Raw genomic sequence first — 23,602 nt, 5'->3', positions numbered from 1 at the left:
GTTAATAAGGTTCCACCATGTCTAGAAACCTGTCATTGTGCATTTTTCTTAGTGTGATGCCTACCTAAGAGAATGGGGTATTTGAATTGAGTGCAACTTACCTAGAATTCATTATTTCCACACAAACGATGACTCCTGTGGAATTCAGCGAGGAGGAAATGGCGACATTTCGTAAAAAACACGCCTTCAAAACAGCGTGTTTTTGAATAAATAATTACCCTGTCCTTCAAACAAACTGATATGACGAGGAAGAAGACAAAATTTTGTTTATCGTGGCCAAATAAAACGTTAAAAATATCCGGCCGATTGCAAAATATTACCATTTTCCTTACTGAGAGAACGATTATGCCATGTTCAAATTTGATTTTGCCGCTCAGCGCTTTTTTTTACCGGATGTGACGTCATTTTTTGTTGGATGATTCAGATACACAAAAAGTGCCAGGCGTCGCAGAGTGTTCTCCCCCGCCCCTGTATATGAGCTACAAATATGGTAAACGTGCACGTAATTTTTTGGGGGCATTTTTCTTTTTATTTTAGTTTTGTTTTCTATATTTTGGGGGCGTTTTTAGTAAAACCATCTTTCCACTGGCGTTTAGTGGGTATCTACCAACTCATATCCAACGCGCGGTCGTGGAATAATTGTTAAATACATATATGAGCATCATATTCCATTTTTAAAACAGTTTGTGTTGGAAATCGATGAATAAATTGACTTACGAACGGAGTTGGTGTTGGGCTTAGCCACGGACAACGTCATTTTCATTCCTATTTTGTTAGTGTATGTATGTGGTAAATAGGTGGGTAATAGGTACCGGAGAGATGCCATTAAAACCTTTATGAGCTAATAGTAACAGCTTGTGCTTATACAATGCTCTTATTACGAACGTGCCACAATAGTGTGCCAGGATCATGACTGCTTTTGACAGCTGTGATTGTAAATGCTGATTCTATCGAGTGAGTGGTGAATAGTGTTCCTTTTACGCTACAGTGTAAGTTGTTCTTATTCGGAACGTGTCAAGATATCGTGCCAAGATTCGTGACTGCTTTTGACGGCTGCTTTTGTAAAAGCTGACTCTTTCGAGTTCCTGTACTCACCTTGTTTCGCGCAAGCTCAATGAAGACATTGAAATTGTTATAAATACCACAGAACAGTTTTGTGTTCTCACAGATTTTGTCGGTTGTTAACGTGTTCTGAGACAGCGTTCACCATGAAATCTTCATTTGTGTTTGCGGTCGTGTTGGGAATCATAATCGCTCAGTCACATATAGGTTAGTTCACTAATTAATTCTGGTCTGTGTTCTCAAACCTTTCAAAATTTTGCACCAGAAGGAAAATTTTGCTTCAACTTCTGTAAAATAGTGATGTAGTGTTAAGCCGAAAGCCTGTCCTTCACGTAACGTAGAGGTATGAATCTAAACAAAAAACAAAAACCAAATCTTTGTTACTAAAGATTCTATAAATAGCATAATGTCTTTGGGACTTTATTATAGAAACGTATAGCCTTTGGAAGTCTTTTCTTTTGCATAAGTATGTGGAAAATCCTCTTAATTCCTGCATCTGTCGATATTTTGGATTTTGTGAGACAAACCGGAAAAAATTCAGGGGTTTAATGTTGATGTTCATAGTTTTTTCACGGTTGCACGATACAACAAAACATCTCATAATCAAGCGAGAAATCTATTAGAAGCCAAGCAAAATACAAGTTATGAACTGATTTGGTACTGTTATCGGACTTCCAGGCGAAAGTGGCAGAATGCCGTGCCTTTCACAGATTTGCGCAAGCAACCCTTCCAACGAGATAAGAGGATGTGATCGTCAGGGTTGCGGAGGGTATGGAGCATCACGGTATGGTGTTGTTGGTGTAAATTAATGAGTTAGAGTTAAAATAATCTGGAAGATATTTAGAAATATTTCAGAATTGAAAACTGATTAGTTTAGGAAACTTTACTTCAAAAAAAGGGCCATTTTTCAGTCCAGTGCAAAAAGTATGATTATCCGAATGGTCAATGGAAAATACGCAATTAACCCTCCTTTGTAATTGTTTACGGTCATCTCCCATGTTCGAAGAGCAACGTGACCAGCCCAAACCAGCGGACTGGGATTGCCGTTGACCGATAGCGCGAGACTTTGATTATTGCGTTGGTAGATTTACCGTTCAAGAGGAACGAATGAGCTAACGGGCAATTGTCCGTCTTGTTCTTTTTGTTTTGATGCACAGAAGGAAACAAGTCGGAGAGAAGACACTGCGCTATCGTCACAAAGGCATTGACATCGTGTGCGATCCCGGCTCCGACATCTACTCACCTATACCCGCTACAGTTACTCGTGTCCGCATACCCCTTGGAGGAGCAAAAAATGTAGGCCGTGTACACAACGTCGGTGTCCTCATGAAAGGACGTGGAATATGGTCAGGTATATAAACTTATCAGCAAGTTTGTTGTTACTGAATTACGATTTATCACGATAAAGCCAGCCTAGTAACCACACAGTATACCGCTGAAAATAATATCACAGCTGCAAAATCTAAGAGGAGAGGAAATGGAACTTTCAATCATAAACATCGTCTTGTGAGAAACAGGACATTATTTCTTCAAAGTTTGACTATTTTGGAAAATTTCAAGCACGACTGAACATTTTTTACATTTTTACAACTTCTGATTTCTCGGTAAGAATTAAACTAACAAGGGCTAGTTCTTAAACTAAGATATAAATCGAATTTATCGGTATTGTTGCAAAATTCTTAAAGTAGGGATTCCTATTTGAAAATGTTCCACGTGGTTTTTGATTGGCGGGATACTTTTCGTTACCCTGGTGAGTCCCCGGGCCGATGTTTGGCTTTCTTTGGGATCCTCTTTCTACAGACTTTCACGAGTGCGTCGAGGCGCACAAGAGTTTACTTGCAATTTTCAGGTAACAAGGAACTAAAAACACTGAAACTGCCAAAAACCCAAAAACTTAAAATCAGCTCTAACGCATTGAAGGAAAAAAAAAAAAACACGTGTAGAAAACATATGATGTAACATTCATTTCGTTCATATCAAATTCCTGAACCATTTGCGTGTTTACAGTAATATTAATATTTTAAATGTTGCAATAAGCGCGTTTCTTATTTTAGGAAGTAGTCAATTTTTACCAGTAGTTTTTGGCGTAGAGTAGCATATTTTGGGGAGATTATTTTGTGTTTGAGAACAATTTAATATATATTTTTTTGTATTCATATATTCGACGAAGGCACCAATTTTGGGGTGTTAAAGCACGCATTCATTAGTGCCTCCCAGTCAGTTTGTACAGAAACTGGTGTGGTTTATTCTGTACCCGAGGAACCATTTGTACAAAGAAAAATTAATCCAGTTGTTTCGAAACCGAGCACCACACCAAACGTATGTCTTCCCTGGTGCATGTTATTTGTTGTTGAATCTTTCGTATGAAGTATGAAGTTTTTGTGTCTGTCTTATTTCCCAGCCTACGAAGTGACGTTGTTTTACGTGAAAGTAAAAGATGAATTGATGGGAACAGATGTCGATGAAGGCACAATTATCGGTGAAATGACTGACATGGCTACCGAGTATGGAAATGATGGGAAACGCGATATGACAAATCACGTTCACTTGCAATTGGAGCTTCGTCGTATGAATGAGAACGACCCAGATCGATACGTCGACACAACTCATTTCAGATGTTGAGGTAACGCGTGTTCATTGTCATAGAAGCGAACAGTTAGTTGTAAACGATCTATCAATTTAATTAACAAGGGTCACTTCGGATTTTTTGCCTCTGTATCAAAGTAAAGCAAATCAATTGTTTTAAAACATTACAAGAACTAGGAATTCATTTCGCAGAACGAAAGGTAATGATATTAACTTCACCCACTTCACGGGCGCACTTTGTTGGATTTTGACACACGCTTAAGTACCTGACTGAGACTGATTGCGCGGCTCCGCTAGCTATGATTTAATTAGTTTTAATCTACTTATCCACTGGTTCACTTTCTCATTCTTCATTGCTCTCACTCGTTCTTTTTCCAATATTACTCACTTCGTCAACAACCTAGTGCTCGCTCATTTTCCATGTCGTTATCTCTACGTAGCTTCTAAATTTAAGTTAATGGCCGATTTTCATTTTCCATAGGCTTTACAGGATAAGGAACAGTGCACGCTATGGTACAAATGACCGGACCGAAACAAGGAAGGAAAATACCGCTTCTTAAAGAACGAATAAGTAGTTTTAAAACGAATTGCCGCTGTGAATTTTGTAACTTAATGGTCAAATAGAAGTAGATTTACAAAAATAATGTAATGTTAAAAAGCACGGCAATAAAAGTAGCGTAAACGTAACCGGTCTAGAATTATTATTGTTACTTTTGAAACACATTGACAGCTTGCGTTCTCTGGTTGTTGGTGTTTCTTCTTGTCCTTAACCAGAGAGTGCTCTCTTCTCTGAACTCAGAAGTGGAGGAGACCGGGGGATCAGAACCTCCCGCTTCCCCGTACCTTTATCCCTCGACTCCCTCCCTCATCCGTCTCGCTCCCGTCCCCTGTAAATAAGGAGACTCAAAACACATCATAGTTATTTAGGTGTGCAATCATTAGGCATTTCCTTATCCTCTTTTCCTTTGTTCTCAGCCTTGCTCCTCTTACTCACGTCTTTTGACAGCTTAAGCGACAACATTTCATGACCTATGATGTGACCACCGTAAAAGGGTTTCCAGTTTTACCGGAAGTAGGTCAGTTTTTCAGCCCAAGGGCGAATTTTCATTTTTCCGTCGGCCCAGAAGTCTAAAAATAGGCTAAATGTAACGCTTAATAAATGATTCCCGAACTTCCGCTTCCTTCTCTTTCCTCTCCAGCTTCCCGCACCCTATCTCCCGGGTTCCCGCCCCCTGTCTTCCCCTACTCAGAAAACTATCATTCCCGCACGTTTTCAGAGCTTCCTTTTCTCTTGGTCACAACGCCTTCCAGCGTTCCTGGCTTTATTACATACTCATTCTTGACAAGTAATTAAATTATATTCTTTTTATCGCACTATATTGTAAGCTATCTTAGAAGTTTTAGCGGCTTTTTCGTCGTTGTACTGGGAAAACTGCTCAGGTACAGGCTGTAATAGTTACACAGTACTTGGATATTTTGTAGAGGCGCGGTGGGCAGGGCTAATGGTTTTCGCGCTGGATTCTGAATTGTGAGGTCCGGATTCTAAGGGGGGTGAGGGGGCTCATTAACGACCTTGAGTTCTTGGGTCTTTAAAGGTATGGTAAAATCTTTATTTAGACACGGTATTTCCTTCAGGATTTAACAATATTGAATTAAATTAGTCTAACTACCTAACTAATAAATCACTAATAACTACTACAATAAGAGAAATGATAAAAAGAAACCTGCTTTACCAGGAAGCCGTGTATAAAAGCAAAGTGAAACTTACATAAGGCTACCATCAAAACCATACTTCTTCAACTTAGATTTAAATTCATCAAGAGAGGGTGACTGACGAATATCCAAGGGTAAACTATTCCACAATACAGCTCCGCTCTAGGACAGACTTCTTTTACAATAATTAGTGCGGGGCTGTGGAATAGCACGCGAACTGTCACTATCTCTTAAGTTATATATTAAGGTATCGGAACGGAAGACAAAGTGCGAGCTAAAGCCCCGGCCAAACGATCGCAACATGTCAACGCAACATATCGCAACATTGTTGGGCGCAACATGTTGCGTGCGTTTGGCCACCGTGTTGCGATGTGTTGCGACATGTTGGAAGTTGTTGGCTCAAGTTTGAAAATGATCAAATTTGAGCCAACAACACCCAACATGTCGCAACACATCGCAACACGGTGGCCAAACGCACGCAACATGTTGCGCCCAACAATATTGCGATATGTTACATTGACATGTTGCGATCGTTTGGCCGGGGCTTAAGATAGCCCGGAACCATATTATATACTTAACAAATAAAGAAGCCTCGACTGTGCTCTGTTCTGTTGTAAAGCACGCAGGAAGCGGTAGAGCACGAAAGAAGTGTAGGGGAAAACACGAGACGTAATCGAGTGTTTTTCCCTACTTCTTGAGTGCTCCACCGCTTCCTAAGTGCTTTACAACAGAACAGAGCACAGTCGAGGTTTCTTTATTTGTTTTATGATAAAGAATCCGATAATTTCCCCACGCATTTGGCTGAATTTTATTTTCCAAACGAGCAAAAGTGGTGTCAGCCGTTTACTGTTCTTTGATAAAGCACGCTAAAATAAGCCAATCACAATCCTTGTTAGAATTGTTCAAATAATTTGATTGGCTAACGAAGCGACAGCTGTCAATTCCAAACTGGATTTCAGCTAAGCTTTCAGTTTCGAGTAGTTTGAGCGGCTTTCGAGAGAAGAACGATGCCTTTGAAGTTCGCTTTTAAGTTAATTTTTAAATACGGATCTAAAGGCAGGTGAAGGTTTATAGTCCAGAGGAATCCGGCCGTATTGTGGCCCATGAAAACGTGCAATTTTCTAGTGGAAATTACGAAACGCGGAGCTCAAAGCTTGCTGATGAAAATGCGAAATGCCGAGTTGAATTTGAAAGGAGCTACAGTTATTTACGGCGGCATGTACTAAAACCCGAAACAACGAAACGAAACGACCGAAACGAAACGACCGAAACGAAACGACCGAAACGAAACCATCGAAACGACCGAAACGACCGAAACGAGTAAAATAATAAGTAAATAAATTAAAAAATTAAAAAAAAAAAAAAAAAAACAGTCTTGATCTCTGGCACGTTACTATGGCAGCCTGATCTCGTATCCAGATCCACATGTGTGACATCGTTACATCTCAAACCTGAAAGATGGATGAGCGCAAGGGTGTCGACGACGACCACGAAGACATCGAGAAACAGGTGAGTATTTTTCACATTTTGAATGGCATTCTAGCTGATACAAGAAATGTAATTTCAAAGAAAGGTTTTCTGGTCGTATCGTGGATTCTTAGGCAGTGGCGAATCGACTACGCCGAGCCCAGAATGTACGGAAACACAGTCTTAAGAGTACTAGTATCCGTGAAGAGCTGAAGCGCCTAATAAGAAATTACTTTGAGAACTGCAGGAGTCACGAAGGCTTGACGTTAATATGATTAAAGCCTGTTAAGTCCTGGTTCGCACGAAGAATGCTGCAAAGTCATTCTCGAAAAGACCATTCGATTCGTCACCGTCTAAGAATCCACGATACGACCAGAAAACCTTTCTTTGAAATTAGATTTCTTGTTTTAGCTAGAATACCATTCAGAATGTGAAAATACCCACCTTTTTCTCGATGTCTTCCTGCTCGACACGCTTGCGCTCATCCACCTTTCAGGTTTGTGATGTCACAATGTCACACATGTGATTTAAGAGCAGGATCTGGGTACAACAACAACAACAACAACAACAACAACAACAACAACAACAACAACAATAACTTTATTAATGTGTCAAATACATTCTAGCCGAGGATAAAAAACCCTCTACTAATAGGGGACACATAAAATAAATAAAATAAATTATAAAATTTAAAAACCTAAATTTGATATTTACAATAAAAAGAGACTAAAATTTAACTGCATTATTTACAGTAATTCCAACAATTCTAAAATAATTCATTCGTAAGTAGATCATGTGCTACATGGGTACGAGATCCGGCTGCCATAATAACATGCTAGAGATCAAGGCTTTTTTTTAAACTTTTTTATTTATTTACTTACTATTATGCTCGTTGCGGTCGTTTCGCTTGTTTCGGTGGTTTCGTTTCGCTCGCTTCGGTGGTTTCGTTTCGGTGGTTTCGTTTCGGTGGTTTCGTTTCGTTGTTTCGGGTTTTAGTACATGCCATTTACGGCTTGTAGCCGCATGCAGCAAGATTGCCCGAACTAGCGTGACAAATGGCTCCCTCTGATTCTACTCCGTGCACAGAAGAGATTATCAGAGCGAGCTTTGGACTGACCTCTCGTCGGTTCACCTCGCTGAGATGACCGGAGAACGAGCGTTACTACACTGCATGTAAGTGTTGTTTGAACAATTGAGCATTTTTACAAAAATAAAGCTTCTCATCATAAACAGAGACAGCTCAATTGTTGTTTTCTGTCGTTGTTTTACTTCTTAAGTATAATTTCTGCCTTCGTAACAAATATAATGTCTTTTATCGAAGCACTGTTTAGGTTGAGAATTTGTTTATTTCGCTACGTGTTTTGTCGGCGGGAATCTAGCAAAACTTGTTATTTTAGTACAGTTTTAACACTACTGTTGCTAACAATGGTCTCTGTGAGCCATATTTACTACAGACAAATAGCTCGTTTCCATTGCTTTTGTCTGAATCACAGGGATGTTTAATTTGGGCCAAATTTGTCAAAATTGCGAAACAAAATTTGAAAGTTAGCTTACTGTCATCAACCCGTGCTCTGTTCTCTGATAAAGCACGCTCTTTCAGCCAGTCAGAGCGCGCGTTATATGGAAACTTTATTATAAAATCTTATACATCATTATTGATATATCAACAAGGCGTTAACGGTCCAGTTTAACCCAGTTTACCATAGGTCTTTATAGCTAAAAAAAGGTTAAATTATTTTAACCAAAACGTCCCATTGGTCGGTCTCTTGGTTTTTTCCTCTATTTCAGGCTGGGCATTTGTTTAGAACTTGGGATCTAAGCAATAGTCTTTATACCTCTTGCCAATAGGTTCAGAAATTATCGAGACCGTAACACGATAAATCATATAATTTAGGCAGAGGATGATCGTGACCTTCAACAAATATAATTTAATTCTACGTGTAATAGCTATATATTTTAAACTCACCTTTTAATTTACTTCACTACCGCTTCAAAATCAGAAGTTACCTGGTCAAGCTTTGAAATTTGAGTTCAAATTAACATGCGAAGTGAGATCAGGCGACATTTTTTTGGCAGAAGCGTGCAGCAGTATGCATGCAGACCTTTCACACACAAGCACTTTGGAAAATCCCGGAACACTTATGAGCGATGCTATATCAAGGTTTGGATGATGGTCAGTGATGCGCAATCAGCGGTGAGTGGTTTTTGCCAAGCGAATTAGGGTTACAGTATACCTTCAGGGGTGTCTCGCGCGGAAGCGATCTAGCGCGTGCAGTTTAAGCTGTAGAGACCTAAACCCCTATATCAAATTAAAGCTTATGGAGCTGGCTATCAAACTATACCAAGAATTTTGAAAGAAAATGAATTGTCGAATTTTTCACGACTTCTAAATGCGAGCGCCCGAATCACCTTTCGAAAGCTACAAGTCAAAGCGAATTTCGTTTTTCGCCAATTTAATTTTTTCCTCGGTTTCAGGGCCCAAAGCGCTTAAAACAGGTGTCCGCGATTTGGCATATTCAATTGCAGTAAAAAGTTACAGAACTTTTTCGAAATAGGATTAAAAAAATGTGGAGTGATCGTACAAAAATCGCTCTCGAAGAAAAAGTATCTCGAAATTAACAATTCCCAGACACACTTTTGTAGTTTATATGTTAAACTAGCCACTGTCCAAATTTAAGAGCAATTGAACAAAATCCCTTTGAGTTATAACTCTTTAAAGTGTCTGCTTCAAGTGAAAAAATTTATTCGAGAAAACAGCGCTAAGAAAAATTTTCTGCTTCGCAAACAAACTCCGCCCACAAACGCCTTCAACTGGGTTCTCAGATAACTAAGCCAATCAGTGCAGGGAAAGTTTACTACCGTTAACCTCCTGGTGAAATTTACGCGCGAATCTCTAAAAAATTCTTGTGTTTAGCAATGCGCTCAAGGAACCGAAGGCAGAGAGATAATTTTTCTGTAGCTCGGTTTTTCTTGAAGCTGGTCTGGCAAAATGGGGAAGACTAAAAAGGATACGAACGCTAGAGTGGCTGAGCGAAGGAAACAAACAAAAGAAAGCGCAGAGAGCAACTGTGTGTGGGCAACTCTGCATGGATAATATTTCAAATGGTCTCAATGAGTCCGACGATTCGTCGATATCGGACTCAGCATCCCTGTTATTGCTGTCAAGTTCCGAAATTTTTAAAGAACCTTTCTTTTCTCTTACCACGAATATTTGCCCGCCTTATACGATAACTATAGCTTCATCCGCGTGGCGAACTATCGCTTCTTCACTCATTGATGTATTTTCATTCGTTCTTCGCTGTTTTCGCTTTTTCGAACTGGTCCATGGTTTAAATGTGGTCTATGTTTACTTTTAACTTAATAGAGACACGCCTAATACCAAAAATGCTGGGTAGTCAGAACAACAATGCTGATCAACTGAGTAGTCAATTCGTGACATCCATATAGGTAATTCCCGCGAAAATCGTCTCGGTTGATTGCATACGCGCCATAGGGCTGTCAATCAAGAGGTAAACTTTTACTTCCGGTGAAAACGTAAAACCGCCATTTCTCCGCCAATATTTAGCCTTTTTCAATTTTTTTTCCCAGAAATTAGAGATTATTCTTCGACCACTATTTTGACCCAAAAATCCAAATTTGAAGAAAATTGCCGACCCGAAGGTATACTGTAACCTTAATGTTATTTTAAGAATAGTTCCGGGTAATACTGGAGTTCCTTCAATGAGATCACTGACTTTACAAGGCTAAGGGGAAGAAATTTTGATAACACAGTGTCCTTGCACTGTAGAGATTTGAGAAATTTGTAATGATCTATGACACTGGTTTGGACTCTTTATCGGCGTTTTGAACGCGCCTCCGTAAAGCTGATATAGACAGAAAGTGTTGTGTCATTTGTGGTTTGTCTCCGGTATGTCATTGAAGTATCGCAATTTTGTAAAGCGAAAAATAAAAGGAAGAAGATCAGGATGGACTTCTAAAACGGCGACAGGTTTGCAATTTGTAAAGCAAGGACTTACAAATCTAACTGCTTACTCTTTCCATGATAACTTGCAGGTTATAAACAATTAAAACTCAAGGTTTTATGGATTTATCCTTGATGGTAAGGCGTAGCGTATACGATTTTAAGCGGAACTTTACTTATGTCTTCCGGTGGCGCATGGGAGCGGGTTTAAAATGTATGCGTAAATATGGCTGCTGTGTATTGGTCTCGAGGCAAAAATATCGATATCGTGCAAGAAAATAAGTTCAGATGCTGCATGTATATTGAGAATGGGGCAGTCAATCATTATTCGTAACAATATCATATTACCACGAAAAAAACACATTCAAGTAGGGGCTAGTACTGTCTTTCAGCGACGTAACAGCACATAAGCTTGTTAAATAAAAAAAAAAAATGCTAAAAATAACGAAAATGTTTTCCGAACAAGCTGATATAAGTGAGAGGCGCTATAAAAACTGAAGATTTAGGCTGCGTTCTCGCAAATTTCGTCTGCGGTTGTAAGGAGGCGATAAGTTTACTACATTGACTGACTATGAAGTTTTCGCTTGTTATCGCTCTCGTGGTGGGAATCATTCATTCTCAAGAAGGTTAGTTGATGGTACTTTAAAGAAGGTTTAGTTAACAAGCCAAAATTTAAACTAAAGCTCCGAAAATCTTCTCAACTGATTGATAATAGACTTTCGGAGTCCAAGTTTCATTGTTCAGAGTTCAAGCGGTCGGCGAAATGGTATCGTTTCGCATGAGGACAAAATAATCGTTAAAATTAGTAACTAGCCTACTGCGATTTTTTTCTCGATGGGAAAAGCCTTTTCTTATTCCGTTTTAATTGAATAAAATGTTTGATTATAAAAGAAAAAAAAAAACATTAGATATGACTATTCTTGTTAAAATGCCAGAACCAAATAGATATTCCCTGAGTATGCTATACTGGATAAAGCAACGCGAAACAGATAAAATTTTTGACTAAATCACGCGTGGTCCTCAATGCTAAGGAAAATTAATCTCGAAACATTACAACAATGCAAGTATATTTGTCGTAAGCTCAGTAAATTTTTGTAATTCTAGTCGTCAGGCCATAATCAATCTCCGACTAGAAGACAACTCAGCTCTTTTTTCTTTTTTAAAAAAAAAAAAAACTAAGTTTTTCATCTCATCATTTTATTCTTTTTAGTTCTCGGCTGTGGTGGTGGTCGTCGAGGTGGCCGTGGCGGTGGCCGTGGAGGTGGTGGTAGAGGCTCCCCACCTCCACCACCGCTGCCTCCACCACGCGGCGGCGGCGGTGTTGGTGGTAAGTAATTTCCACTTAGTTTCTCGGTTTTAAACTGCGAACGAAAACGAAAACGAAAACAGCAACTTTGAGAACCGTTTTTTTTTTTTCCAATGGAACAGTAATCAGCGGCAACATAGCAAAATGACTTGTCTTAAGTGAAAAACCTATGTTACGGTCGACCTGCACCTCTTTGAAACGTTACTTTGATTCGTTTTTGTTCATCTGCACCTCTTTTATTGATAGCGCTAGGGGAACTGTTTGTTTTGTTTACCTATTGTTTAGTTTAGCCAATTATAAATAATCTTGAAAACGGTCCAAGTCGCTCCCTTGCCAAGATCAATGCCTTAAAGAAACTTTTTAATGATCTGTTATTCTCTCATTTCCTAAAAGCTTTAAAGTGCACCTAGCCCACGTCTACCCTGGAAGGTTGAATATCTCACGTCCTCTCATTTCCTTCAGGATGGTGCACTACACATTCGAAAAGTGCTCAGAAACGCCTTCCAGAAGTGCTATCGGCTTTTGCAGCAATATCCCAGATATAAAGAAAGATATACTGTACAATTTACTGGCGATGAGCGGTCAATGCTACAAGAAAGACGTAAACGGTGGTTAATTTTGTCGAACCGAAACAAGTGAACTGAGTCCGTGAGAACCATTGAAGAACTTTCACTGGAATTTGTTCCGCAGACGTTCAAACGCTATTTTCAAAATGTTCTGCTTAAAGCCAACCAGCAATTTGTAGAATTACTACCAACAACCTATATCTTCCAGTCCCGCAGTATTTATAACATAACTGGCAAAGTCGTGTGATCAATCAAGAAGCGTTACGACCGCTGTACTGATATGTAAATGTCGGTCGCAACTGTACGCCGCCAACCAACACTTAATTCTATTTCGATTTAGATAAAAGTCAAAGATTAATCCTTAAGAATTACATGATCACAAAACTGTTAGACTCACAGCGTTTTTCGAAGGTTTGGAAATCAACAGTGCGACAAACATTCTGTGCAATAGTTCGTATTCGTATTCTGTGCAATAGTGTCTATGACCGCGTAACATTATCTGCGGACCGCTTACGGAACACATCCTTTTCGCTTATCCGACGAATTTCACTGCAAACTTTGAGAAAAATTTACATTGGTTAGGTGGAGTTACGACTTAAAACGTGTGACAATGTGAAATCGGTAATTGTATGAAATGTTTCCTTCCGCCTTTGCTTCCCGCAGCTTCAAAAATACAGGTCCAAACAATTCTACGATTTTCAATCGATCGAAGCCAGTGTTTTGGAAGTCATCAAGTCTCGAAAACTGCAACACTTACGTCGATCTTCTCAACATGAAGCATTCCAGAAAGTAAAACACAAACTGGATTTAATAGAACAACCATACCTTGACAAAATACATTCTCGCTAAGGACAAATGTAAACGGGCTATAACCACGCGTGGGAATCTTGTGTTTAGGTGACGAAATTACCATACAAAGCAGTCCTTGAGTTTTCTTTACTGCTTTTCGTTTGCCTGTTCTTCCACTTCGTATCTAGCTTTCCATTTCTAATATACAAACAGCTCGTCCGCAAAGAAGTCTTCGCCGTCGTCGCTTGAAATATTGCATATTGTTCTCAAAGCTCTAAGGCCCGGTTTAAACGTCGCATTTTACACGCGCCGAATCGAATTGCCGAATTAAGTGCATGTAAAATGCAACGTTTAAATCAATTAAATGCGACATATTTCAATGAAATGCGAGTTCAGTCAAATATTCGACTGATCCAGTCGAATATACGACTAAAGTTGGACAGTTGATTTAAACGCCGCATTTTACATGTGCCGAATCTAATTCATAAATTGTGTTAAATAAATTATGTTAAAGAAATTATTATGTTTGCTCGAATGGGAATTAACACGTCGCTATCGCTCGCGCCCAGCAATTTTATTCGGCAAAAAAAATGCAACGTTTAAATCAAATCAGCCAAACTTATTCATTCGAGTCGACTAAAATTAGCATTTGATTCGGCGCAAGTAAAATGCGACGTTTAAACCGGGCCTAAGCAGTGAGTTCACAGTTGTCGAACGTGCTCGATCGAAGTTTATTTCGGATTCTTCCGAATCGAAACTTAACTCTGACTCCAGTGACGAAAAAGAAATGATTCTGAAACAAAACGTGGCCGTTTTAGTCCCAAAATATATTGGAACGATTAGTTTTGTTTTCCATTTTCTCGAGCAAATACAGAGAGCTGACTGAGGCGCCATTGTGTTTAGTTCCTGGGTAGACGTCATCGGCAACCGCCGCCCAGACTCCCTTAAACGCGGTCGTGCAACACTTCAAGCACGATTTTGAAAGGGCATAAAAAATCAAGGATTCAACCAAATTCAAAAATTGTTTCGCCCAAATGCTTCAAGTAACAAGTGGATTCGTTTTAGCGAAAAACAATTTTGGGGGTTAGGGGCACTTTAATAATTGCTTTAAGAACAACTTTTTCCCCTCGGTATGTGCCTTCTACCTGTATTTGTATCAGAAGGTGATCCGTGCAATTTTCGCGGCCTCGATCAGTTGTTGCGTCCTTCGGCTTGAGCATTTTTGGCTAATATAAGCAGGCTATAATAACATTTTGCATTAAAGTTCGTAGTTGATTGTTACACAATAAACTTCTCACAAATTGCAAGAAATCCATTAAGAGCTGAGTAAAATGAGTCATAACTTCTGATCCGCAATATTTCTCTAACTAATTGAGTTCTGCTCTTGGACCTCTAGGTGCAAGCAGAAGTAAATGTTTTGCACAGATCTGTAGCGGCAATCCTACCAACCGAATAAGAAGCGATTCTCAAGGCGATGGTGCTTATTTAGCAAGAAGGTAAAGCCATTTTCATACAACGTCATCAAAGTACATTTGGCGTTACAACACCGCGTGAAATTCCAATAATAATAATATCCCCTCGTATCCCCCCTAAAATAAGCCCCCCCCCCCCACCATGATCAATATGGCCCCTATATGTTATAACCATCTCATCCGCCTGATTGATGTGTCTGGGTGTGTTTGATGTGTTTTGTATTTATTTCGTTCCAAGAGACCAGCCTTTCATATTTTTTGTATGTTCTTTTTATACGGATCACTGAGCAACAAATTTTTCTTCTTTTAACAGTTTATTTTCTACTACTATAAACAACTAAAAAAATTTACAAGATTATAATTATAAATAAGTAAATGAACAGTACAGTACATACAGTAGTGGGACACCCAAAATAACTAAAAAGCTAAACTAGTTGGGTGACCGTAATTATAATAATTAAAAACTTGAGAGTCAGGAAAGAGGCACAACAAATCTTTTGATTTCTTTTTCTTTTTTCAGGCTGTTGTGAGTTCGTGAAATCGGTAGATTGGCTTTAAGAGAGTCCTACGAGGCACTAATAAGCTAAAAAAAAAAAAAAACAACACAGAAAAAGCAATAACACAAAAGGTGCATTGTTTCGATAATCCACCACCTAAGGCCCCCGTCCACACTACGCCGGAGGAATCTGAAAACAGAGGTTTCACTTTGAAAACGCATCAACTGTTTGTCGTCCACACTAAGCCAGGGGAATTTAAAAACGCGACAATCACCGGTCATTTGGATTTGTTTTTGAAAAGCCAGCGTTTTCAAATTCGTCCGGCTTGAAGAGCGCTTTCGAGAAGCTCCGTTTTTGTGACGGATAAATGTGAACGGTAGGCCTAACGGTAGAAATAGAGCTGCGATTTCAAATTTCCCCGGCGTGGTGTGGACGCTGCCTAAGTTAATTAGGAAAGCCTTGTTCCAAACGGAAAATTGATAACCTGCGTGTTCTCTTAAAGGTCAAATGAACTAAAATTTAGACATTTATTTCATTTGAGTCCAATGTGTTCATTAAGTATAAAATAAACATATTCTGAAGTTTCAAACGAATTGGACGAAGCATTGCGGAGATATTGGAATGTTAAAATCACTGCTTTTTATTCTTCATAATCGTAGAGCGATCGGGAAAACTGTCGGATAATTGTCGGAAATAAAACTTGTGACGTCACTGTTGATGAGCTCAAGAAATGCGGGAAGATTGAAACTGTTTTGGTTTCAAGTTTACACTGAACTTCAGAGGAAAACCACTCAAAATCCAAAGTTAGCACTTTCAAGTTCATCCAGGCGTACCCAAAACTTAAGTTAGAATGGCTTATAAAAGTGAAAAGAGAATGCTTTACGCCCAAAAATTATTCGCGCGTTTGTGCTAAACACTTTTCCGAAGACAGCTTCGAACAAAACTTTGTGGTAAGGGGTTTGTTGGGACCCTCTTTCATGCTTCGTCAACTTGTACTCAAGAAAGACGCTTTACCGACGATTTTTGACTTCACTATGGAACGTTGCAAGCCGGCAATTGGGCAAAAATTGACGAAAAACAAGTGAATAATGCCCACCAAACAGCGGACGAACTCCTCAGCCATTTCCCAAGTAAAATGAGGCTCGTATTTAGGTCTAAAACCTTCCCCACGAAGACTCACTGAGGCAGAAACGCAGCAATGTTCAATACAACAGTGACGTCACAAAGCAGAGTCTAAGTTCCATTCCTGCCATTAAAGTGCGCGGTCATTTTGGAAACGCGTTCGTGAAGCAATCGGCTGTCTTCATACTTTTAACTTTTTTACTCCTTTTCACGGCTCAGAAAGAAAAATTTCCGCATAACGTTCTTTAAATGTTCGTTTTTTTTTTTTAACATTTCGTCGGTATAAAGTGGCCGAAGAAAGGATGTCTAAATTTTGGTTCATTTGACCTTTAACCAATGAGATTCGCCCCATTGTGCTTTTTAAATATGACAGACCTCAGATATTTCATCGACTGTCAGCAAATTTTCCAAGAGCATTAGGCATTCTAGGGTGGTGACTTCTTTCATGGCGTATTTTATATTTCTTTGTTGTCATATTGCTTTCCTCTTTTTATTGATTTGTCTTTTTTTTCCGTTTTGAAAACTTATAAATGCTAGAGTGATGGATGCAATGTCCAGCATTTGTCTAGTATTAGCTAGTATTCGAGCCCATGACCTCTCAGATACATACAGTTTGGCGCTCTAACTAATGAGTTATGCATAGACTCCTGATGAGTTTGCTAGGTTACTTACCAGGTTCATATGAGACATGCGTCCTACATACTGCTAGAACCAGCAAACCCGAAAACATCTTGTAAGAGCACCACAATTTAATCTCAACCTTAAAATTTACCAGAGTCCTGTATGTATTCATCACATACTCATGGAGAGAAAAGGTTAAGAAACCTGGCAAAGTTCTTTGTTGAAATAATAATTGGCTGTTTTGGGGGTTGACCCTGCACAAAACCTGGCAAAGTACATAAGCTGGTTATGTGTGCTCATACAACTTGAACTAACCAATAGAAGCATTGCGATTATGAAATTCATGCATACTCTATGAAAATAAACAAAAGAATAAACTTCCAAAATAAATTTTAGCTTGTTTGTTTGCTTGTTTGATGTTCATCGGTTTTTTTAAAACCATTTCCCTGTTTTTATCATGATAGACGCACCTAATTGTCTTTTTGTAGAAATAATAATCTTTTCCTTTCTTTTTATTGCAGAGGTAGTCGCCGCCATAGAGGTTACGACATTGTATGTTCTGCAGGGGCCAGTGTCTACGCACCTTTTCCCGCTAGAGATAAGGGGTTGACCAGACCATATAGCCCTAAGTCATCTCACTGGGGGGCAGTTTACAACACCGGTGTCTTCATGGAAGGCACTGGATCATGGGCAGGTAGAAACTTCATCAGTAAATCTTTTGTTGAAACAGCCAAAAATGCTTGACTCAAATATACTTTTTTGATCTGTTGAAGTAAAACTGTTACTTTTTAGTTTGATCAATAACAGGAAATAACGAGTAACCTTAACGTATTGACGTTACCCTTTAGTATATCAAAATTCTAAGAAAGCCAGAGCAAATAGAAAGGCTTCGGCTCCATACGCCGGGCCGACTTAATAATTAACCATGCTTAATCAAGTAACTACTTGTAGTCCAGTTAGCAACGTACGGGAGAATTTCTCGCTAATTCTGTTTAGTTTTTTGGCAATTTCCGAGGGTACAATATGTTCATGAAACTCTTTGCACCGGTGCAATCTCGCTCTACATGTCACAAACTACAGTAACCGGGATATTTGCCGGTCGAGACTTACAAGTCTTACAATGTATGATTATCATGTACCTGACAAAATTATCAGGCACCCTAATTATGTAAAATGCATCTCGCACTTTGTAGTCGTATCTAACTAACTGAAAAAAAAAAAAAAAACTGATTATTAATTACTTAATAACCATGAACGTTCGGTCTTTACGGGAAAATCTCAAAACGAGGTTTGGTATTTTATATTGAAGGCCGAGGTTTGATATTTTCCCATAAAAACAACAAAAGTTAATAAGCTGTTTATTATATGGCTTTTCTCTTTGTCTTTGCAGGCCCGAAATCGGCCCGTGGGCCTTACGAGAGAATATTGCACTACAGTATTAGCCAATCAGAGCGCGCGTAATAATAATTATTGATACAATATGAGGGCAAGCAGATTTTGTTCATCGCCAGTTACTTTACATTGCTTTTGCATTTGTCTCGTCCCAGGCTACGAGGTCAAGATGTGGTATGTGAGCAAGGGAGTTAGGGATCGTGTTAGCGTTTCTGCAGGAGATTTCGTTGGTACCATGGAAAACAGGGCTGCTGTGTCGCGTGGTATGATAAATCATGTTCACGTGCAACTTCAGAAGAATGGCGTGATAGTGAACCCCACACCTTATATTTGTTAAGGTAAGGCATTGTCGATCGGTACCAACCAATGTACACGTGAGCGAGCAAAGCAATTATCTAACCGATAACTCGAACGATTCAAACAACGAATCACTTTTTCTCTTGGGAAGGGAGGAACTTGGAAGTTTTTGAACAGATTGTGCCACCCGAGTGCACTCAAAACCCCTGACTTAACTGAGACCTAAATGTACGATTTTCTATCCCCTTTTTTCTATCCCATAAGGGCTTATGCGTCCAATGGCGTGACAAGGACTCATAATGATGATGATGATGATAATGATGGAGATTTAACCTCCCACCTTTAACAGGCATCGCAGACAGACAGACTTTAACATGCGTTGCAGACAGACAGATATTAACAGACGGTCGTTGCCTGTCTTGTTCCTTTGAAGATTATGTGTAATACAGTATATCCATTTTGTTAATCGCCCCCAAAAAGCTCAATGCTATTAAGGACGAAAATCAAAGTTTGTCCCTGCAGTTTTAAGAAACTCAAAATCTGCAACCTATGGAGCACCCCATCATAACTTAATTCAAACCTGTAAGGAGTAAACGAACGAATCATTGCTTGTTTTGTGAGACAGGTTTGTAGGTCCTGGGGTTAAATCCCGTTCAAGCCTGAATTCTTTTTTTCACCTGTGTGTGTATGACTACGATGATCAATCATGTCAAATTAAAATTTCTGATATTTGATATATTCACTTCTTAAAATTATTTGATGGCTGATTTTCATTTTTCTCAGGTTTTGCAGTCTACTCACTGGTGCAAATGACAAAGCCTGGACAAGAGGAAAGACTCAGGACTCCATAGTTTTTTGGTTAACATACATGTAGAACAAATAACCAGGCGAAACTCTGCCGGTTATGAAGATCGAATGCTTGTAGAATTACAAAAGTGCTATAGCAAATCAAGGCAATAAACGTAAGATAAACTTGATTAACCATGAATCACTTGTTAGTTTCGGGGTACAAAAGCAGTTTTATTCCGAATCGACTGATGATTAAGGTGGTTACTAACTAAAGTTACTATTTCCACCCACACAATTCCTCAAAACAGCAGTCCTTCACTCCATCCCTTACCGGTAGAATAATAGATCGACAATCTTCGTGTAATTCTTGGACGAAACGCTCCTCTGAAGATACTCAGAAAAGCTATTTGTAAACCAGTGTTGCGCTGCGTCGGCGGAAAAGTGTAACACTTAGCTACTTGTCACCATAAAGTCGATAAAGTTAAACTACCGGTAACCATTTCTAAAGCTGACGTTTCGTGTGAGGCATCGTGGGTTGTATTCGTGTTAATATTTGGCTCTTATTAACCGAACTTAGCCGGTCTGTATGGGAAAATCTTGACCGAGGTCTTGAGCACAGACCGAACGCAGTGAGGTGTGATGTACTCACGACAGAGGTCAAGATTCTCCCATACAGACCGACTAAGCTCTGTTAATAAGATGTTTATTATATGGCAAACAAGAACAATTTAATTGGCTTAATGTAACTGGTCTGTATCAGCTGACATTTTGCTTGCGAACGCCGATGAGCTGACTTGAAATCTGCCTAAGTTTTTGCCAAATTTCAGTCATGAACTTCATTATTATACAACAAAACTGTTCCTCCAGATTTACATCCTCTGTTTTAGTGCCTTCAAATAGAAATCTATACTCTGCCATCTACAAAACAGACCACTTACAATTCTGAGGATCATAAAATAACATATTATATAGAAACTGTCATATTTTGTAGCTTATTTCGTGGATTGTGATATGCTCAATCATTTATTTTCCAAGCAAGTGAATCTTCGAAATCTCCATAAACAACCACAGTTTATATAATAAATTGAGTGTCCTTTTGTTTCTTTTGTGATGCACATTTGTGGTGCCACGTTTCAAGAACACTGCTCCAATATTTCCAGAGATATCGTTTATTCAGTATTTTACCACTTTTTAGTTGCAAACAATATGACATCACCACTGATTAATTTGCATAATACAAAAACGTCAATATCCCTAAAACGAAAAAGATATTTCAAAAATAAAAACGTCATTCTTCTGTATTTTGGAAGGCCTTTCAAATAAGCAGAAATTATTTTTCATGTCATATGCACTTAACTTTAAACAATTACATCATATGTGCTCAATCCAATCAGTGGCCTCGCGATGCTTTTTGCATGGATACAGAAAGCTTCCCAAACTACTACAGGCTGACTTGTCATAAAGTGCAAAGCTGTTCATATATTAACGAAACGTCGGTGCGGGGGGACGAGTCAGTTCCATCGGGTTTATAGTATAGAACAAGGAAATTTGGAAGCACGAAGAGTGGAAAAGCAATGTTTTAGGCTAATCGTGTTTAACTCTGTCACTTTTATTACCGTGCTTTTTACATTACATTATCACCACGATTAATACATCAAAACTAAACTGCATTTCGACAATTCGTCTAACTGCATTGCTTATTTCTTAAAGGAAGGGCATTAAGAGCTTGATATTCCACTTTTGCTCGGTGGTCAATTTCCATCTGTCTGTACACGCCAGAACCTGAGAAAAATAAACATCAGATATTTAAAAAAATCAGATACTTTTTAATTGTTGCTTTAATTTGATAGATTGTACATGTTTTCACTCCTTATCATGTACATGTAATTGTTTTTGAGCTATTTTAGGGTGAAAGTGGGTTCACAGATTTTGCCGCACCGAAATATTATTATCATAATATTCAAATTCGCACGATATCGATATCGAAAGGGAAAGATAAAATATTGCTGATAAAGGGAAATATAAAATATTGCTGATAAAAGTGGACGGAAAAGTGCGAAAAATCATGATATTTGGCCTGAAATGGTTTGCAAAAGGTTTTGAGAATCGTATGGCACACAAACACCCAAATTTCTTAAGAGATTGTACCAAAATTTAGCATTTTTGAAATCCTTTATGCTCTAAAGACGCGAGCCCGTTTTTTCAGTCACTCGTTCCTTCACTCGCTCGATCCTCCATGCCAGTGTTCAATAATATTGAGGTGTTTTCTCAAGGCAGTTGTTGTTATGTTACTCAAGAAAAATGACGGGTTTCCTTTCTATTAAGCTATTTTCGTCTTGTGTCACTTTATAAACAAAGGAAGCACAAGAAAATTACTCACCAAAACTTTCCTAGCGCCTCTACAGCCACCACCATCATCGCCATCACCTCCCCCAGGGCCTGCGACTAAAAGGTGTAAAAACAAAGAAGATTCGATGAAAAAAATCCAAAAATCAAAGACAGAGATTATCTCTTATGACAGTAACACGACAATGAAATAACACAGAACTCAGCTAACATGACCCAAATTTACCATTCTTAATGCAAATAAGACTGAATCGTACAGAATGAATTTGAACATAATTTCGGATTTGTCAGGAAGACCAGAGTCATAAATAAAAGAATTTACTTTTCAGGTTCAGAATCCCCACTGCCACTGCCATCATCATCATCGTCCATGTTACCGCCAGCACCTCCAGGGCCTGGAGCTAAAACAGAATGAAGATAGAATGAAAAGAGGGCCTTACGAAGGGCAGGCATTTCTCTCTTGGAACAGCATTGAAAATACACATCTTAGCAAGGATAACACATTCCTTTTCCTAAAACTAAAATATAAGACCTGAACGGTGCAAAACAAGTTTTTATAATAATTATCATAATTATCGCTTTTATCAGGAAGACAAGAGTTATGAAGAAAATGATTTGCCTTGTAAGTATCAGAAGAATAAGAGAATGGTTTTCAATGAATATATATCTTACCAAAGCTACGCTGTACACTACCTCCGTCGCCGCCAGATCCTCCGCCTCCACCACCCCCACCGCCGCCTTGCCCACCACCACCACCTCCACCAGTGCCACCGTCGCCGCCACCACCGCTACCTCCGCCACCACAGCTTAGCACTGAAAATAAAGACGATTCAATAGGAAAAGCCCTCGTCAAGAGCTGAGATTTATTTCCCATGAAACGACACCGAAAGTAAACTCAATTAATCTAGGATTAGTCAGGTAAAAAAAAAAAATGTTTTTGCGTTGCTTGGCAAAAAATACCCAGCACTTATCTGAATAAACACTTTCCGTCTTGAGATACTTTGAACAGAAATTTTTACAAGACTTTTAATGTAATTGGTAATCTTGCATCCAATTTAATTTCCGTCATGAAATCAGTGAGGTAAGAGGCTAATCTGAAAAGCGAAGCCCGGACTTTCAACTTTTCTTGGCGATCCCGTAATGATCTAATTCTGTTCAAAATTGTCTCTCCAGCCACTTCCTCATGGGAAATACCCAACAAATAAAATCAGTTCAATTGTTGTTCTTATTTGAACGTCAATGAAGAGGGTCTTTCCTCCTTGAGGACAAAATGCTTAGAATGACCTTTTTTTCACCGGAGATAATTTGCTTAGTTCTAAACTGCAACATTTGGTTCTATCAGTTATCTTTCTCATATATTTCTCAGCAAGCTACCAGAAAGGGCAAATCTTAAAAGTATAGTCCTTTGCCATTCAGTTGACGTAGTTTGACTAATACATGTAACTTTTAAATCCAGATGCGTTAGCAAAAGAAAGTATTATAATTAAGAGTATTACTAACTAATTAGAGACTGTTTTTTTTGGCAGTCGTCTGAAACGACCCTAAGGTACAGTTAACTAACCTCTTTGACACTGAATGATTCCCACCACTATAGCAAGAACAAGCCAAAGTTTCAT

At 38.9% G+C, this 23,602-nt stretch overlaps 3 protein-coding genes across 3 annotated transcripts; 2 read left to right on the top strand and 1 right to left on the bottom strand.

Moving 5' to 3' along the window:
* The first annotated feature begins 1,208 nt into the window (after positions 1 to 1,208).
* LOC145488041 (leukocyte cell-derived chemotaxin-2-like) lies at positions 1,209 to 3,702 on the top strand. Its single transcript, XM_081466812.1, has 4 exons — positions 1,209 to 1,269; positions 1,741 to 1,846; positions 2,220 to 2,413; positions 3,464 to 3,702. Exons 1-4 carry the CDS (start codon positions 1,209 to 1,211, stop codon positions 3,682 to 3,684), a joined length of 582 nt encoding a protein of 193 aa, XP_081322938.1. The 3' UTR covers positions 3,685 to 3,702.
* A 7,577-nt stretch (positions 3,703 to 11,279) lies between these two features.
* LOC145488032 (leukocyte cell-derived chemotaxin-2-like) lies at positions 11,280 to 19,821 on the top strand. Its single transcript, XM_081466801.1, has 6 exons — positions 11,280 to 11,415; positions 12,000 to 12,116; positions 14,847 to 14,946; positions 17,684 to 17,856; positions 18,710 to 18,892; positions 19,635 to 19,821. Exons 1-5 carry the CDS (start codon positions 11,361 to 11,363, stop codon positions 18,889 to 18,891), a joined length of 627 nt encoding a protein of 208 aa, XP_081322927.1. The 5' UTR covers positions 11,280 to 11,360; the 3' UTR covers position 18,892; positions 19,635 to 19,821.
* Positions 19,822 to 20,989: 1,168 nt separating this feature from the next.
* LOC145469962 (uncharacterized) lies at positions 20,990 to 23,602 on the bottom strand. The gene is made up of 5 exons (XM_081454103.1): positions 23,548 to 23,602; positions 22,659 to 22,792; positions 22,309 to 22,387; positions 22,021 to 22,085; positions 20,990 to 21,422 (listed from the first exon to the last, which is right to left on the bottom strand). The coding sequence occupies exons 1-5, from the start codon at positions 23,600 to 23,602 to the stop codon at positions 21,345 to 21,347; spliced, it is 411 nt and encodes a 136-aa protein (XP_081310229.1). The 3' UTR covers positions 20,990 to 21,344.

Source organism: Orbicella franksi, chromosome 1 (genome assembly GCF_964199315.1).
Source record: "Orbicella franksi chromosome 1, jaOrbFran1.1, whole genome shotgun sequence".
Classification (NCBI taxonomy): Eukaryota; Metazoa; Cnidaria; class Anthozoa; order Scleractinia; family Merulinidae; genus Orbicella; species Orbicella franksi.
The sequence above is the reverse complement of the archived record's forward strand: the minus strand, read 5'-3'. Positions and strand labels throughout refer to the sequence as shown.